Here is a 16,424-nt window from a genome sequence, read left to right as displayed (position 1 = left end):
CTGCCATCCCCGCTCTGTGCTGTCACTACTGCAGCCAGCGGCTTCATGTTCCGTGTATTATGAGTGAGACAATGCCTAAGCATAGAAAAAAGCATGATGGGGTGAAATCCTGGCATTTGGCATGAAGAACTGAAAAGGGGGGCCATATTTGCTATAGGGAGTGATGAGCTTTGGAGGACAGCCTTGGCGGGCACCCTGTTTAACAGCTGTAATTGGCACTGATACGGGACAGCACAGGCCATGCCAGCTGTCTCCTCCATGCTCACCTCCTATTACTTCTCCTTTAGGAACTCCGTGCTTCAGCCATTGTGGATTGCTTGCATGTCCCAGCCTCTCTCTTATCCCTGGCCGTTGCACAAGCTGCTCTCTGCCTGGACTTCCCTCCTGCAGTCACTTCGCCTGGTTAACTTCTACTTGTTCTCTAGGGCTGCGCATAGTGAAAATAATAGTTAGCACTGGGCTGTGTAGGTGCTGATGAGAAACTGAGGCACAGAGAGGTAGGTTATTTGCCCCCGTCGCACAGGTAGAAAGAGGCAGTACTGGTATCCAAACCCAGCCAAAGGCTCCAGGAGTTCTTAACCACCGTCAGAAACTGCTTCTCTAACAGCTCCTGCCTGCCTTCCCTGACCCTTCCCTGTGTTGCGGAGTCTCCTCTGGTTTGCAGAATACCTTGTACCTACTCTCATCTTCACCTTCCCTCGCTTTTCAATGTTTTTAACAGTATATTTTAAGCTTCTGTTTTCTTGTCTGCCTCCCCACTGTCCTGTTCAGTTTGAGGGCAGGGACACTGGCTCATTTCTGGGACACCAGCTTCTCAGCAGGACCTGGCACAAAATGGTACTTTTTGCCTATTTCTTGATGGGATGAATGAATGAATGGATAGATCTGAATCCCTTAAGTAAACAAAACTGGCCAAGGTCTGGCAGACAAGCTGAGGGCCAAGCAGAGAGCCAATTTAGAAAGCTCCATTGTGGGATTGGAGGCAAGAAGGAGAAACAAGCCTAAGGGCGCCCCTATAGAAAAGGGCATCTCCAGCCTCTGGAATCTTGACCTCCGCTGAAGGGCTGGCAGGACAGTCAGCATGTAGAAAGACCACAGCACTGGGACCATTCAACCCTTGTGAAACCCGGGGCTATCTGCAGGCTACAGAGTTAGGAAAACCTGCCCCCCAGAGGTGGAATGCAATGAAAATGGGGCAGAGGGCAGCATAGCATGACCTTGTAGTGGCAGGGCTCTTTAGGAGGCATGCTTCATCACTCTTCTTTCCTTTTGTATCATTGCGATTCCTTCTGACCCAAATGTGTTAGCTTTCACATTGCCAGGGAACAAAGGAAACCATAACTTGTATCTCATGCAGCCAATCTCAGGTAGTTCCAGTAAGTTTATGACAGTTACACTCTCTCCTCCCACCCACCTCCCCTGCAGCAACATTGGAATCACTATATAGGGAACCGGGGCACATGTGGTGTGTCCACATAAGGCTAGAGGCCAGCACAGGCATGCTGGTCACCTTGAGCTTCTCTAACTAGGCACAGCAACATAGCTTGTGCATGAGGCAAGAATAGCCTGTCTGTCATAATTCACAAGATATGGGAGTGAGGGTTTGAAAGGGTGTGCATGCCAAGTTTTTTATTGCCTGCCTTCAACCAGAAACCTGATGGTTGGGCTGACCACTCTTTCTCCTTTCAGGGAGGGAAGATCCCCGTGAGATGGACAGCTCCAGAGGCCATCGCCTACCGCAAGTTCACTTCAGCCAGCGACGTTTGGAGCTATGGGATTGTCATGTGGGAAGTCATGTCATTTGGAGAGAGACCCTACTGGGATATGTCCAACCAAGATGTGAGTGTCAGCAGCACTTTGTCACTACAAACCCCCATTGAAGGGATCCCAAAGGCAGTAGCATACCAGTTCTTCCTGTTTTCAGCTCATGGCCTCATAACCTGAACCTGCAGTGTTCAGGGCAGGGGATACACGGACACCCTTAGCATGGATGTTGGAACTAATCAAAGAGCCCAGCATGGAGGTGTGAAAGTCCCTATGACCACAAAGCCTGTAGAGGTGCCAAGGCCACAGACCCCAACCCAAGAGACAAAGGGCTGTTTAATTCCAAATGGCTGAGGACCATGAATAGATCAGCCCCAAATTAAGCAGTAAAGTCTACCCTGCTTCTAAGCGTTCAGATTCTGTGTTTTCCTTCCCCATGCACGACAGAGGGGAAGGAGGCACTGGACTGAGGGCCAGGGCCTGGGTTCCCATCCTGCTCTGCCTCTGATGGCTGTGCTCCATTGAGCCAGTTGCAGTTTCTTTGTGGAACTTGTACCTCCTAGCTTTAAAGAGAGGAATTGTAAAGGGCCCTTCTTCCCCGAGAATTCACTCTTCTATGATCCCATATCACCTATCAGTGAAGGAAGAGGTGGAAAGCTTTCCAAAGCTGGTCAGCTTCAGATGGACCACAGGAGAGGGTCTCTGTCTGCGGGGAGGTCAGCACTCCCCCAGGATGCCCTCAAGGGAAAAAGGTGAAAAAGGAAGAGAAGGGTCATCTAACATGCTTTAAATAGAGGCTTTTTGGAATGTTCCACATGAGAACCTTTGCTCCATACTTACTAAAAGGTGAGGAAGCCTTTTTAGGATGATTTGCTTTGATAAGTCTCCAATGAAAAGTCCTGCCTGAATTTCAACACTGCCTCTCACCCTGAGCTGATCTCCAGGGACCAGGCCTCTTTTGTGCTTTGAATACATACCCTCCCCTTGGAGCTGAGAGGATTACAATTTGCAAAGCTGCATATCTATGTTCTCTGCTTGCCCTTCCCATCACTTTGGGAGAGGGGGCAGTTTTTATCCTTCCCAACTTACAGCTAAAAGAGAAAGAACAGTCCCCAGTTCAGATCTAAGTCCACTGGCAGCCAGCCACACTATAACCCCCTCTGTGCCAGGGTGAACACTGAGGAACTTGTAAGCTGTGGAGTCAGCAAGCCTGCTATCCTGCCACAGGTTTAGTGCCATGGCAGCTGCTCAGAAGATTGAGAAAGGCGGCAATTTCCCAGAGAGACTGTGGAAAGAGGAGCTGGGGTACTTCTATGACAGTACTCCCTGTTGCCATGGGCAGAGTGGCTCCAGCCTGGAGTGGGTGAAATGACTGCATCCTTAACCAGGTCCTGAAGTCAACCATGGCTACGTCCTCTATTGTGATTAGCAACACCTTGCCTATGCTCCTGGAGCATGTCAAATCAGTAAGTGGTGGAGTCAGTACAAAGCCTGCTTTCATGAAATCAGCTGCACCCTGGTTCTGTCTATACCAGCTGCTAAATGAGTATAACACGTTAGCTAAAAAAAGCAGACCCAGCAGGGCGCAGTGGCTCGCGTTTGTAGTCCCAGCACCTTGGGAGGTGGAGGCGGGTGGATTGCTTGAGGCCAGGAGTTTAAGACCAGCCTGGTCAATATGGTAAAATTTTGTCTCTGCTAAAAATACAAAATTAGCCAGGCGTGGTGGCGCATGCCTGTAACCCCAGCTACTCGGGAGGCTGAGGCACAAAAATTGCTTGAGCCTCAGAGGCGGAGATTGCAGTGAGCCAGGATCTCGCCACTGCATTCCAGCCTGGGTGACGGAGCGGGACCCTGTCTCAAAAAAAGAAAAAAAAGAAAAGAAAAGAAAAATCAGACCCATCTTATCCTGCCCAAGACCTTAATCTGCTAAAGAACAATTCAGCACATATAGAATGAATTACAAAACTGTCTGACAAGCAAGATTTCACATTCAAGATATTTTCTGTCAATGCTGAAAACAAATAAAATTTCTGATATTAGACTTCCAGAATTCCCAGATTATTCATTTAACACACAGTCAGTGTATGCTAGTTGTGACTAAGCACTGTGCTTGCTGGTTCTATTCTTGAGGGTTTTATAGTCCAGTGGCATAAACATGGGGCTTTGAGAACATTTGAGTGGAGGAGGTAAGGGAAGACTTACTGGATATTTGACATTTGAGATGGGTCTCAGAGGGAATAAGGACATCTGTAGAGTAGCAGTTTATTCTAATTTTGCTGTGCTTCTTCAAAATAAAGCCCCTAAGCATCATCTCAAGTACAATTTTCTCCCCGTGGGAGGCAAGAGGTGACTTCATGCCCATTCAGAAAGCTTCTTACAACCTGGCCTGGGAGAGAGCCAGGAGGGGCTCCCAGCTGCTGGACTGAAGCCTCACTCATCAGAAACCACCAAGGTGGTGGCGGTAAAGGATTTTACAGATGACAATTGAAAGGTTTTAAGGAAGAGAATTGCAGAGGCAAGTCGGAGTGCTGGTAATTAGGCTTCCAGAGCCCAGGAAGGTCTTTGAACATGTACAGAGAGTTTGTCAGCCAGAGAGAGCAACTTGGAAGTTCTGCTGCTTGGATCTGATTGACAGAGATAATGAGAGTGGCAGTGTCTGTGGAGAGGAACTGCAGTCTTATTGTAACATCAGAGCTTGACTTAACCCACTCTACCCTGGTTTCTTCACTACTCTGAGCTCCTCCACTTCCCTCTCTCCAGTGCAGGGTCGAGTAGGCACTACCCATAGCCTGACTCACTAATGGGAAATACATGTCTGGGGGCAGCTGGGAGCAGGCCCTGAAAATGCAAGGACAAGAGGAGGGGCTCTGCCCATTTCCCAGAGGAGTTCTAGTCACTCCATCCAGTCCCAGAGAGCACCTGGGGTCAAACTACCTGCACCTGATCCCTACCGAACCCGCGTACCTACCATTTCTCAGTACAGGTGAATAAAGGCAACCCCCTCACCACACCTCCTCCCTGCCCCTTTAATTAGATCCCAGGACATTTGCTTACACTGGCCTTTGCAACGGCCAAAAGAGTTGTTGCTGAACTTTCAAAGTGAGACAGCAGAGAGCTCTGGGTAACAGTTGCCTGGACTGGTCTCCTTACCCCCACAGCTTTACTTTTACTTCTCTCTGGAAATGCCATCTGATTTCATTCTAATCTTCAATCTTCTCAATAGCCACTTATCTCATCCTCTTATGGACCAATGAAAGGAGCCCAGAACTCACTTCCGTTTTCAACTCTGCTCAGTAGGACACCCTATGCCTCCAACCTTAGGCCATCTCTTTCCATACAATTCAAACCTGGTCACTGGCGTTTACAGCCATCATCAGATAGCCAGAATGAAGGTGTTTCTCTACTCCTCCCTGTTCCCCATACCTGCTAGTGAGGCAAGTGTGACAGAGAATGATCTCAAAGTCCTATTAGAAGACCAAAGTTATTTTCTGATATAATGATGTTGTAATTTGACTATAAATTTTATGTGCTCAGAAATTTAGAAAACACACAAATCCTAAAGAAGATTATATAAATCTCCAAAGGCATAGTACTTCAATCAAAGACTTGAGTGGATAAATGCTACTCATATACCAATGAAAGACCTCAGTATTTTTTCCTTTGGGCTGAAGGGTAAAAGCACACTTTTTTCCCTATGCACAAGAAGCATTAATGCTCCCAGATTATCAGCTCAAATAATAAATACAAAATTATTTACAAGAAGTAACAAATGGAGTAAAGTCCCATTTTCTAAACACAAACATGGTGGAGGGTTCCCATGGCTACGCTCTACCCTGCCAAGTGAGAAAAGTCCTTGGTGCTTTTAAACACTATCTTCCTGGACCTCCAAAATGAGCAGTAGTAGCTCCCTTCTTTGCCGGGAAGACATCTACTATAATAGACACAGCCGTAATGACACCTTCTGTGTGATGAGGATTCATCCTACTACTCATCTGTGCTGTGCTCAACACGCATCACTTCGGTGTCATTTAATCTTTGTAACAATCTCATCTGTGAAGTTTCAGGAAGTCAAGTGACTCTCCCAAGGTTCTATAGCTAATAAGAAATGGAACTTGGATTTGAAACCAGACTTCCAAGGTCTATGCACTATGTAGTACTATCACCAACACAGCCAAATGGACCTGTGCTCCTAGCTGACCTGCCCAGAAAGGAAAAATCAGTGGCTTTTTGATATCCTCTGAAAAAGAAAGTAAACATACCAAACACAGAGCAAATACAAAACACAAATACCAGAACAGTCTTAAAAAAATAAAAAGCGGCTCATGCCTGTAATCCCAGCACTTTGGGAGGCCGAAGCGGGCGTATCATGGGGTCAAGAGTTCGAGACCATCCTGGCCAACATGGTGAAACCCCATCTCTACTAAAAATACAAAAGTTAGCAGGGCATGGTGGCGTGTGCCTGTAGTCCCAGCTGCTCGGGAGGCTGAAGCAGGAGAATTGTTTGAACCCAGGAGGTGGAGATTGCAGTGAGCCGAGATTGTGCCACTGCACTCCAGCATGGGCGAGAGAGTGAGACACCATCTCAAAAAAAAAAAAAAAAAAGCCAGTGGGATGCCATAATACCATGCTGTGGAGGCAACAAGGGAAACAGAATTGAATTCCATTCAGTCTAGAGCTTACAGGGAGAAGACTCAGCATGTGTATGGGTCCCCATTCTCTTGATCCCTTGCCAGAAGAGTTTGGATCAGCTGGTCACACCACAGAGCTGTGCTCTCACAGAAAGGCCCCGACTCCAGTGCTCTTTCTTGTTCCAGGACAGGTGAGGAAAATTAGTATCTGGGGCTCTAGCATCTAACGATCTGAGCAGAGATGGCATTAGTTTAGGGGACCACCAGGAACATTAACTGGCCTGCACTGGAAGACTTTGAGGACCCCTAGCACCATGAGAGGTTGAATTTGGACTCTAGCTCCTCCTGCTGGCCCAACCTAACTTGCCCTTATGCAACCCAGAAGGAGCTCCAGGGGCCATTCAATGGGTAAGCCCACTTGGAGATTCTGTGACTGGGACCCTCAATCTAGTTATTTGGAAGGAACTGGAAAAGGGTGCGGGGTTTGTGAGCCAGGCTGATGGGAATGATGTCCAGCTGCTCATTCTCATAGATTACTTAGTTTAGCTCCATGCCCTTGTTGCATACCGAGAAGACATCAGACACCTCCAGGGGCTGTTCTCCAGGCTGAGATTACTCTGACAGCCCAACAGAGGCCTAGGAAATGCAGCTTTTGAAGTATTCAAAACTTAAAATCAAGCACCACTGTGATTTATTCCCAGCCCCATCTTTTGCTAGATGCGTGCCCCTGGGCAAGTTACTTCACTGTTTATGCCTCCATTTTCTCATGGGGAAATGGGGTTAAAATGGTTGTCCTCAGAGGATAGCAGGGGAATTTGATTGACTACAGTTTAGAGGAGAAAAAAGATTGTCAGTGCAACACAGTGTTCAAAAGAGACTATTCCCAGTCACTGGATTTTTAAATATAGTGATAAAATTGATATGGTTTGTATGCTTGATTTTCACCCTATTGAATAGAAGAACTAATACACCTTGATTATCTCCAGTGACTTGGTTATCATTTTATCTCATGTCCCATCTCATGTCCTACATACTGTGCATAGAAATTGTAAAAACTAAACTAACTGAAAATACTCACTTTTTGACCAATTTATAAAGTATATAAAAAAGAAAGAATAATCAGTTGAAATGAATCTGATTATTTATAAGTAGAGGCAAAAACACCAAAAACCCCCTGAACTCCAAATTATTTTCTTTGTTGTTTAAAATGCTTTAACTATTTATTTTAATATAAAATCAATGCAGGATTATTATAGAAAATAAAAAATTCAAACAAGCAAAGAGAAGAACATAAAAAATATTCAGGTTTCTGCCTATCCAGAGGCAACTGCTATTAACACCATGCTGTATATCCTTCTAAGGTCTTTTCTATGCATGTGTGTAATAGTTGGTTTTTGTTTTGTTTTTTACAAAAGCAAGATTATACTATACCTGAAGTTATGCAGCCAGCTCTTTTGCCTATTACAATATGAGCACATTTCCATTTCAATAAGTAGATTTTTGTAGTATCACTTTAAGGCCTACCTTGTATTTTAGGCCTTCTGTTGCATTATGGGTGTACCATAATAAATTCATATGTTTAGCACTTGGGTCACTTACAATTTTTTTTAATGTAAAAAGCACAGAGTAGGCATAATTGATTTAAATGCATTTGAAGTTAAGATGTACTGGATGAAAAAACACAAAGATCTGAAAAACAGACAAAGTACTTAATGTTTCTAAAATCCTTACAAAATTACTCTCTGGAGTTTGTGAAAATTACCAAAATCTGATTGACGGTATTCATTTGGGACCACCTTGTTATTTTGACTGTTGTCATTGATTTGAACCAATTTGTTTAACCAAGTCCATTCATGTTGCTGCCTCATGAGGATTATGACAAATAATGCAGAGGACGCATCTAGAGGGTCTCTAGCATGGAGTAAGTGCTCCACCAATGCTAATCCCTTTCCTCCCTTTCTCTTCCCTTCCAAATGAAAGAATGAGTCCACCACAAGTTTTGAGGACATCCTTTATAAATAGTGGGTTTGCTGGGTTTCCCATGTCATTGTTTCATCACCCCTGGTGCCACCAGCTTCCAGTAAGGCAGAATTGGGCCCTATGTCTTCTTAAAGGGTGGAGATGCTCAAGCTGTTCACTGGCTCATTCTTCAACAAACATTTACAGAGGACCATGTGTGTCAGGCCCTGCACCAGGAACTGGGGACATAAAGAAGTACTATGATGTGGCCCCTGCTTTCTAGGAGCCCAAAGTCTAGGGGGATAAACCAAGTGCACAGAAAATCCATTATAGCAGAAGGTGTGTGAGCACAGAGCAAGGGCATCTGAGCCAGCCTAGATATAAAGGGGATGATTTGTGAGTGACTGGTTAGTGGCAGTCACGCAGTCACACCTGTTCCTTGTATGTCACTGCAGGTCATCAATGCCATCGAGCAGGACTACCGGCTGCCCCCACCCATGGACTGTCCAGCTGCTCTACACCAGCTCATGCTGGACTGTTGGCAGAAGGACCGGAACAGCCGGCCCCGCTTTGCAGAGATTGTCAACACCCTAGACAAGATGATCCGGAACCCGGCAAGTCTCAAGACTGTGGCAACCATCACCGCTGTGTGAGTCTAGTGAAATGGTGATCCCTAAACATGGGTGGTTTCATGGTCAGGGGCATAGCCAGCAGCCTCTAACCGTGATCATGTTCAAATGTTTTAAACAGTATCTAGTTACAGTGTGGGCCTTATGTTGAGGAGAGCACACATGCATGAAGAAACACAGGTAGGAGAACATTGCAATGCTCGTGATAGAGAAAATAGTGTCTTAAATCAGGATAATGGTTGTGGAAAAAAGTAAATGAGTTTTGTCAATTTGGGAGACAACATCTTTATGACTTGGTGAAGGATTGGACATGGATGTTGAGGGTGAGGGAGATGTCAAGATAGCACCCGGATTTCTGGTTTGGATACCTGGGTGTCTGCGTTGAAATGTGCCAGAGAAGGTCAGCAGTGGGTCTCATTGCTCCATTTTTTTTTCGAATAGCTAAGGATGAAACTAGGGAAAAAAAATGTTACCAATATATCTGGGGAGGTTGTGGTAAAATATGCATATTTTTAAAAGGATCATGTCTTTGAATGGTGAGGTTCCTAAATTTTGGTTTACAAAGGAGTTGGGAGCCTTCTGTTCCCTTCAGACTGAACGCTATGTCAATCTGCCTGTCTGGGTTAACTGACCTGTGACAGTACCCAGAGGCAGAGACACTGGCCACCTGGATATAGAAGTCATGCTGATTTGGGATTCCATGAGGAAGAAAGGTTCAGCCCAGGGCTCCACTATAATCCTCATTCCATCAGGAATGCTGCCTTCCATGAAGTCAGTTGTCAGGCCAGACTGGGGCACTGTCCATGCATGTCTGCAGTGTGTGGTCATCTGCCCCTCTCTGTCTCACCAGGCCTTCCCAGCCCCTGCTCGACCGCTCCATCCCAGACTTCACGGCCTTTACCACCGTGGATGACTGGCTCAGCGCCATCAAAATGGTCCAGTACAGGGACAGCTTCCTCACTGCTGGCTTCACCTCCCTCCAACTGGTCACCCAGATGACTTCAGAGTAAGTGATGAGAATCTCTCTGTCCAGGCCACACCTAGGGGTCAGTGCTCCTTCCCTGCTATTGCAGATGCTGTGAGTCCTATTTCTGGCCTCATCCCTGGAGCTCCGTCTCTGTATAGACCAGGCCTGGACAGGGAGCACCTTGGAAAGATGTAGGGGGATGTGAGGGTAGGGTAGGGAGGTGGAAATCCACTCTGGGCCCCAAATGAGAGTTCTTCAAAGTTATAGCCATATGTCATTTGCCTAATCACCCAGAGTCTCTTCCCCATTTAAGTTTTTAAACTCGACTCATCAAAGAGAGCATCCAGATGGAAAGAACACAGACAGCCAGTACTTTAAATAACATAGCAGGAAAAGCATTGCACTGATTCAGCAACAGTCTGAGATGTGTGGGGGGCTTGTCCTTATACTTAGATAGCAGTTGTCAATAAGCATGCATTTCCATCCCCCACAATTATTTACCAGTCTGTGGCTCCCACAGGAGTTTAGAGGAATACACAAAATAAAATTATTCAAATAAGATGAGAGCCAGAAAGAGTTTTAAAGATCCATGTGGTCCAGCATTTCCCCTAAGAATGTTCAGAGAAGCACCAGTTGTGGGAAATGTTAATAGGTTCTCCTTGGAAAAAAGGTCCCGCAGTCAAATAAATTTGGGAAATATTGTACACTTTATCACCCTCTTGGAGATTCACTGCTCATATTAGCATTATAAAGGCCATGAGAAAACCTGAAATAAAGGAACCCACTTAAAATTATTAAATACCATAGAACCATATTTTCAAGGGGCAGGGTTTTATAGAACTGTAGTCTGGGAAATATTTATCTAGTTCCACCACTTCCATTCTGCAGATTCTGAACTTACGTGACATTAGTGCTCACAAGCGGCAAAGTTGGGACACAAGCCTGCTTTTCTGACTGCCAGTTCAATGTTCTGCTACCTGTCCACCCCAGGGCCTCAGTGGTTCCCAGGCTTTGCTGCACACTGGAATCACCTGAGGACCTTTAAAAAATATTGATGCCTGGTTCTCACTCCCATACCTTCTGATTAGTTGTGGTGAGATCTGAGCATCAGAAGTTTTTAAAGCTCCTCAGGTGATTCTAATGTGCAGCAAAGATTGGGAACCACTGGATTAAGGTTGGCAAGAGTCAAATTTCACCTTCTGTACTCACAGAAGCTCACATAATCCTACCTAGGAAATTAACTCTACCCTTCAAACACACACACACACGCACGCACACACACACACAGGGGGACTTCATGGGCTCCGTGGGCTACAACATGTACCGATAGCACATATTGTGGAATCTGGCAGCCTGTAATACACATTTCCTATGGTAGAAGATTCATTCATCCATCAGTCTGCAAACACGTATTGATCACCTATTATACAATGGGCACAATGCAAGGTGCTGGGATTTCCTCCTTGCAACTGGGGCAAACTGGTTGCTGAGACCCAGAAAAGAGTGGTGGTGATCCACCTCGTAGCTGAGCCCCCAGGGACAGCTTCCTGACATTCCGACAGCTTTTCTGTCAGTGTTCCTGGAGTCCAGCTCCACCTCTCTGAGGTCTTTTTTTTTTTTTTTTTTTTTTCCAGAAATGGTGGAGCCACCACTTTCTCCAGGGAGATGGTTTGAATGTGTGTCTAGCTTTGGATCCACTGAACATCAGAATACATTTCTAAAAAACTAGATTCATTTCCTGGTGATGCCAAAAAAAGATGGTTCCTGCCATTAAGAATGACTGTCAAATAGACAGCAAAAATTAATAAATAGAAAAGAAGCACTTCCCAGTGGAAAACCAGCTTCCTCATCTTTTAGAGTGAAAATTGATGCCCCTAGATAATCAGAGGGACTGAGTTCAGAGATAGAATCAGGTGTTTATGAAGACTGGCTACTCCATTTTCCCACTGTGATTTGCCTGCGTATGGGGGCCGTTGTCACATAATCCCCCAGGATCTAAAAGAATTCTCTCAGTCTGAGAATAATCACATGAAAAAGATAAGGGGAAGACCAAAAGGAAAGTGAAACTGTAAATTAAGGGATTTCGTTCAAAAAATGTCCACACACTATTAGAGCAATTTGATTTGTTTATTGAGAGGTAAAAGAAGGAAAAGGAAAATAAGCAACTTAATAAAATAGATTGTGGGACAATCTGTGAATTCAAAATTCAAGCATGCCTCCCTAAAGTATTTGCCAAAAAGACACGAACACTTTGAGCATCTCAACCAGCAGTATCCCTTGGGAGACTGACTACTAACCAAAAGGGGCATGGGGTGGGACAGCCAAGGCATTGTGGACAGAGATCCAGCCAAGGGTTCACCAGGGTCTGATGTGCAGTGTACAAAACAATCAGCTGTGCTGGATTCGGGGGGCTTTAGAGGAAATACAGTCAGGACCTTAGAAGAGTTCTGCCAGCATCCCTGCAGGGGTGCTGAGAACCAACTTGTCTTGTATTTGAACACCAGCTCCACCACTGCTTACCTACTATGTGACCTTGAGCACATTACTTAACTTCTCTTGCTGAGACCCAGAAAAGAGTGGTGGTGATCCACCTCGTAGCTGAGCCCCCAGGGACAGCTTCCTGACATTCCGACAGCTTTTCTGTCAGTGTTCCTGGAGTCCAGCTCCACCTCTCTGAGGTCTTTTTTTTTTTTTTTTTCCAGAAATGGTGGAGCCACCACTTTCTCCAGGGTGGTTTGAGCTCTGCTTGCCTTGTTTATAAATAATTTATAAATTATTATAAATAATAATGCCCATCTCATTAGTCTGTGATGGGAGGTTAATGGAATGGCACATGCAAAGCACTTGATCCATTATCTACCCATAGCATGCACACAAAAAATGGTTACTGTTAAAGTTTTATCATCATTGAGTTTGCAGTGGTTTCTCTAGTTTTATGAAATGCTTTCACATAGGTTTAAATGAGATAGCATATGGCACGTGGGATGCATTCAAGCAGTGTTATGTATTGTTATTAACTAAGAAAGAATGCATGGGTCTAGCACAGGTCAACTATAAGCCATGAACTTGTTCTTATTAATCCAATTCAGTGCTCTATCCTGGACATATTCCTTGGATTCCTGATTGGGCAGACATTTTAGTTATTTTGAGACCACTCTTCTTAAAAATACATACATTAAAATTCAAACGGAGGCAGAAAATGGAAACTCAGGGGGAACATCAGAAGACCAGGTGAGCCCCATATCCTCTCGGTCTCAGCGGATGATCACTAATTTAGGCAGAAAACTCCACAGAATAACTTAAACCCCATATAGTGTGCACTTGGAGTGTTAAAAAATAGCAGAGGAAAATTCCAGTCCATCTGAGGGTCAGGAGACAATGAAGGGGCTGCCTTAGAGCCCGTACATAAGGAACGCACCCCTGGAACAAGGCGCAGCACTCCCAGGATTGTCTAAGCTGAGGGGGTATTAGAGAAGAGGGAGAAAGTGAAAGTGAGCAGGAAAATCTCTAATTGCAAGTTTGCCAAAAACTTGGGTAAACTTAAGCTAGTTGGATTTTTGTAGCATGGCTACTTCCCAGGAGCATGGCTTTAGTGATGCGTTTTGATTTGCGAACAGCTGACCTAACACTAAAGTGACTTCTTTTCTGGCTCTTTCCTCCTAGAGACCTCCTGAGAATAGGGGTCACCTTAGCAGGCCATCAGAAGAAGATCCTGAACAGCATTCATTCTATGAGGGTCCAGATGAGTCAGTCACCAACAGCAATGGCATGAGAACTCTTGTTTCTTGGGGAAAGAGAGGAGGGAAAAGGACCAAGGTCAAGGGGGACCAGAGGTTGACCACTGTGGAATATACTGGAGAGACTGGCTTCTCAGCTGAGGAATGCATTTCCATCAGTGAAGAATCAACCGGACCTGTTGCTAATAGGCAGCCTTCATTTCTCAGTGACAGAAGCATGTTTGAGATGCCGTGGGAAACCAAATATATAATAATAAAAATATAAAAAGGTGATGTTCAACAGAAGTGAAGGCAAAACAATATGCATCAGGAGAACAAGAGTAAACCCAGCTCCCATCCTCAGTGGGCTGGAGTTGCCCATCCACAGGAAGAAAGGGAAGGAGGTAGAGGGAAGAAACAGAAGCAGTGTTCCATTTTCTTCCTCACCAATGACATTCTTTTCTTTTCTCCTTTTGTACTCCTCCCTGAGAGTCCCCTCCCTTCTCCCACACTCGTTTCCCTTTGCTCATGACTCCTGTAGGGAAGTTTCTTCGAACAAAACCCAGCTCCTGAGTCTCCAGATGTTGTTCTGTCAGTTGCCAAAGGACTTTGCTGACCACTGCATGGGGATCCAACCAATTCAATTAATGTCTTCATATTGAAGAAGAGATGTACCTTCAATTGAAAACCTCGTTTTTCTTTTGTTTGCATTTTCTGCAAAAAGGAAAAAGAAACCACAAATTGGAGAAAAAAAAAAAAGAAAAACCTGTTTCCGTGTGCCAAAGCACACATATGTATGTCTGCGTTATAAAATAACTGTGCTTGTTCATAACAGATGCAAACAAGAAAGAACTGGGAAGTCTTTGTCCCTAGGAAATCCAAAGGGGCTGGAATGTGGTGTTGGTTTGGCTTTCTGGTTGGCCCAATCGGCCTATTGGCTCAATGGGAAGAGAGGAGAGGGAGAAAAATAAAATGAAAGGAAAAAAATAAAAAGCTTGCAAATTCAGACAGGAAACAGGTGAGTGGTTTGAATTGGATGCAGTGTGAGCCATCCTGGAATGATACTGACTGATTAATTATTCCTGATAACATCTGAAGAAAAGGAGAAGGAAAGTGTTTCTGGAGAATGTTCTTTCACATCACTGGAATCTGCAATTCAAGAAGTGACAAGGGAGAATTCTTGCTTTACCTATGGACTGGCTTAAGCTGTGTGGCATCCGAGGAATGTTTCAAATGTGTCTGTGTTTCTCTTTACATTCCTTATTGTACCTCATCGTTCAATTCACTTTTGTAAATTCCACCTAACATTTAATTATTTTTAATTTCTCCTTTTACCTTAATCTCCTTGCTAATTTTATCTGTCTAATTAAAATGAGCAGAAGCATGTCTGGGTTTACGTAAAATGGTGTCAGAGTGTGTATACCTGGACCCCAGTGAGTTGTCCCCAAATTTCAAGAGAATCCTTAAAAACTGTCTTTCTTCTTTCTAATGTGGGAGGGAAGGAACACATCCCTGACTCCATGAATGCCAAGAAGCAGAATATATTAAACTCACTGGCACAGATGTGACCCAAAAGAAAAACTGAATAAAAGAGCCTTAAGAAGTCGCTGGCAAATAAACACAAACAATCGCCATGAATACACTATCAACCCTGATTTTAGTTTACACATTGCATTTGAGAAGTCCACATCCAGGCCAATTTTGTAAATGTAGACTGCTTGCTTGTGGTTTATCTATGAACATGCAGTTGGGAGTGGAGAGATATGAGGCAGTGAAAGGTGTTATGGTTGCCAAGTAGCTCATTTAATACATATTTACATTGATAATAGCCTTTTCCCCTAGTCATTGTTAACTTTGATATGGGGTGGTTCTTGCCTTCTAAAATCACTGGCCAAGATCCCCTAAACAATTAACCCCCTCAGAGCGGCCCACTGGCCTGGGGGTACAGCATTAATTGAGGGGAGCTCATCTTAAATCACCATCCATGTGCTGAACCCCTGGAGAATGGAAGTGGATGGACAGAACTCCTCTCAGCAAGTTTGCCTGAGGCTGCAAAGGACCCCAAACCAACCACACAAGTAGAAGAGAAAATTTCCCTTTATTAATTGCTTACCAATTCCATGCACAATTTACTAATTACCCCAAAGACCCCAATCCATGAGTATCATATAAGTCTAAGCAATTTGACTAATCTACTCTCAATTTTCCACAGGAATGAATTTTAATCTGTCACTAAATTCCTCTGGCAGAATCTTTAACCCCGAATTCTCACTGCCGCCTCCACCAATGCCAGCTCATCTTCTGGTTGTGGACAAAGCAGGGTCAAGGTGAAAGTCCTGTTAAACCCTTTGGCTTGGTTTCACCATAGATCCCAGAATGCAGAGAGCGAGAACCCAAAGTGCACAAGAGGAAAGCATGAGGGGTCAGCAGAGCCAAGGCCAGGGTGTCTCGAGACACAGTTTTCAGTGAGGTGGGGACGACCAAGATCTGGACACCCCCAACCGCCACAGATACCCTGCACAAGGCCCCACCCCTACACCCCAGATGAACTACAGGAGCACATGAAGCCTGAATGGAAGGAGATGTGTCACTAGTGAGTGAGACACGTTACCTCTGCAGCACGGGCCCAGCCATGAATCTTTCTGAGCCTCCGTTTCCTCATTTGTGTAATAGGAAAATATCACCTACTTTCAATGAAGAGTATCTAACATTCATGAGCAGGTTCTCTATGCCAGGCACTTATCTAAGTGCCTTACATGCA

General features: G+C 44.8%; 1 protein-coding gene across 1 annotated transcript in view; it reads left to right on the top strand.

Moving 5' to 3' along the window:
* The window catches only part of EPHB1 (EPH receptor B1), a 453,710-nt gene extending 438,663 nt beyond the window's left edge, over positions 1 to 15,047 (top strand). Inside the window, exons 13-16 of the mRNA XM_033212584.1 lie at positions 1,690 to 1,839; positions 8,807 to 9,000; positions 9,831 to 9,986; positions 13,611 to 15,047. Of these exons, the coding sequence (XP_033068475.1) occupies positions 1,690 to 1,839; positions 8,807 to 9,000; positions 9,831 to 9,986; positions 13,611 to 13,719 (609 nt within the window). The 3' untranslated portion in view covers positions 13,720 to 15,047. The remainder of the gene's footprint in view (positions 1 to 1,689; positions 1,840 to 8,806; positions 9,001 to 9,830; positions 9,987 to 13,610) is intronic.
* The last annotated feature ends 1,377 nt before the right edge of the window (positions 15,048 to 16,424 follow it).

Source organism: Trachypithecus francoisi, unplaced genomic scaffold, assembly GCF_009764315.1.
Source record: "Trachypithecus francoisi isolate TF-2019V2 unplaced genomic scaffold, Tfra_2.0 Lachesis_group0, whole genome shotgun sequence".
Lineage (NCBI taxonomy): Eukaryota > Metazoa > Chordata > Mammalia > Primates > Cercopithecidae > Trachypithecus > Trachypithecus francoisi.
Note: the sequence above shows the minus strand (reverse complement) of the source record. Positions and strands in the feature narration are given on the sequence as shown.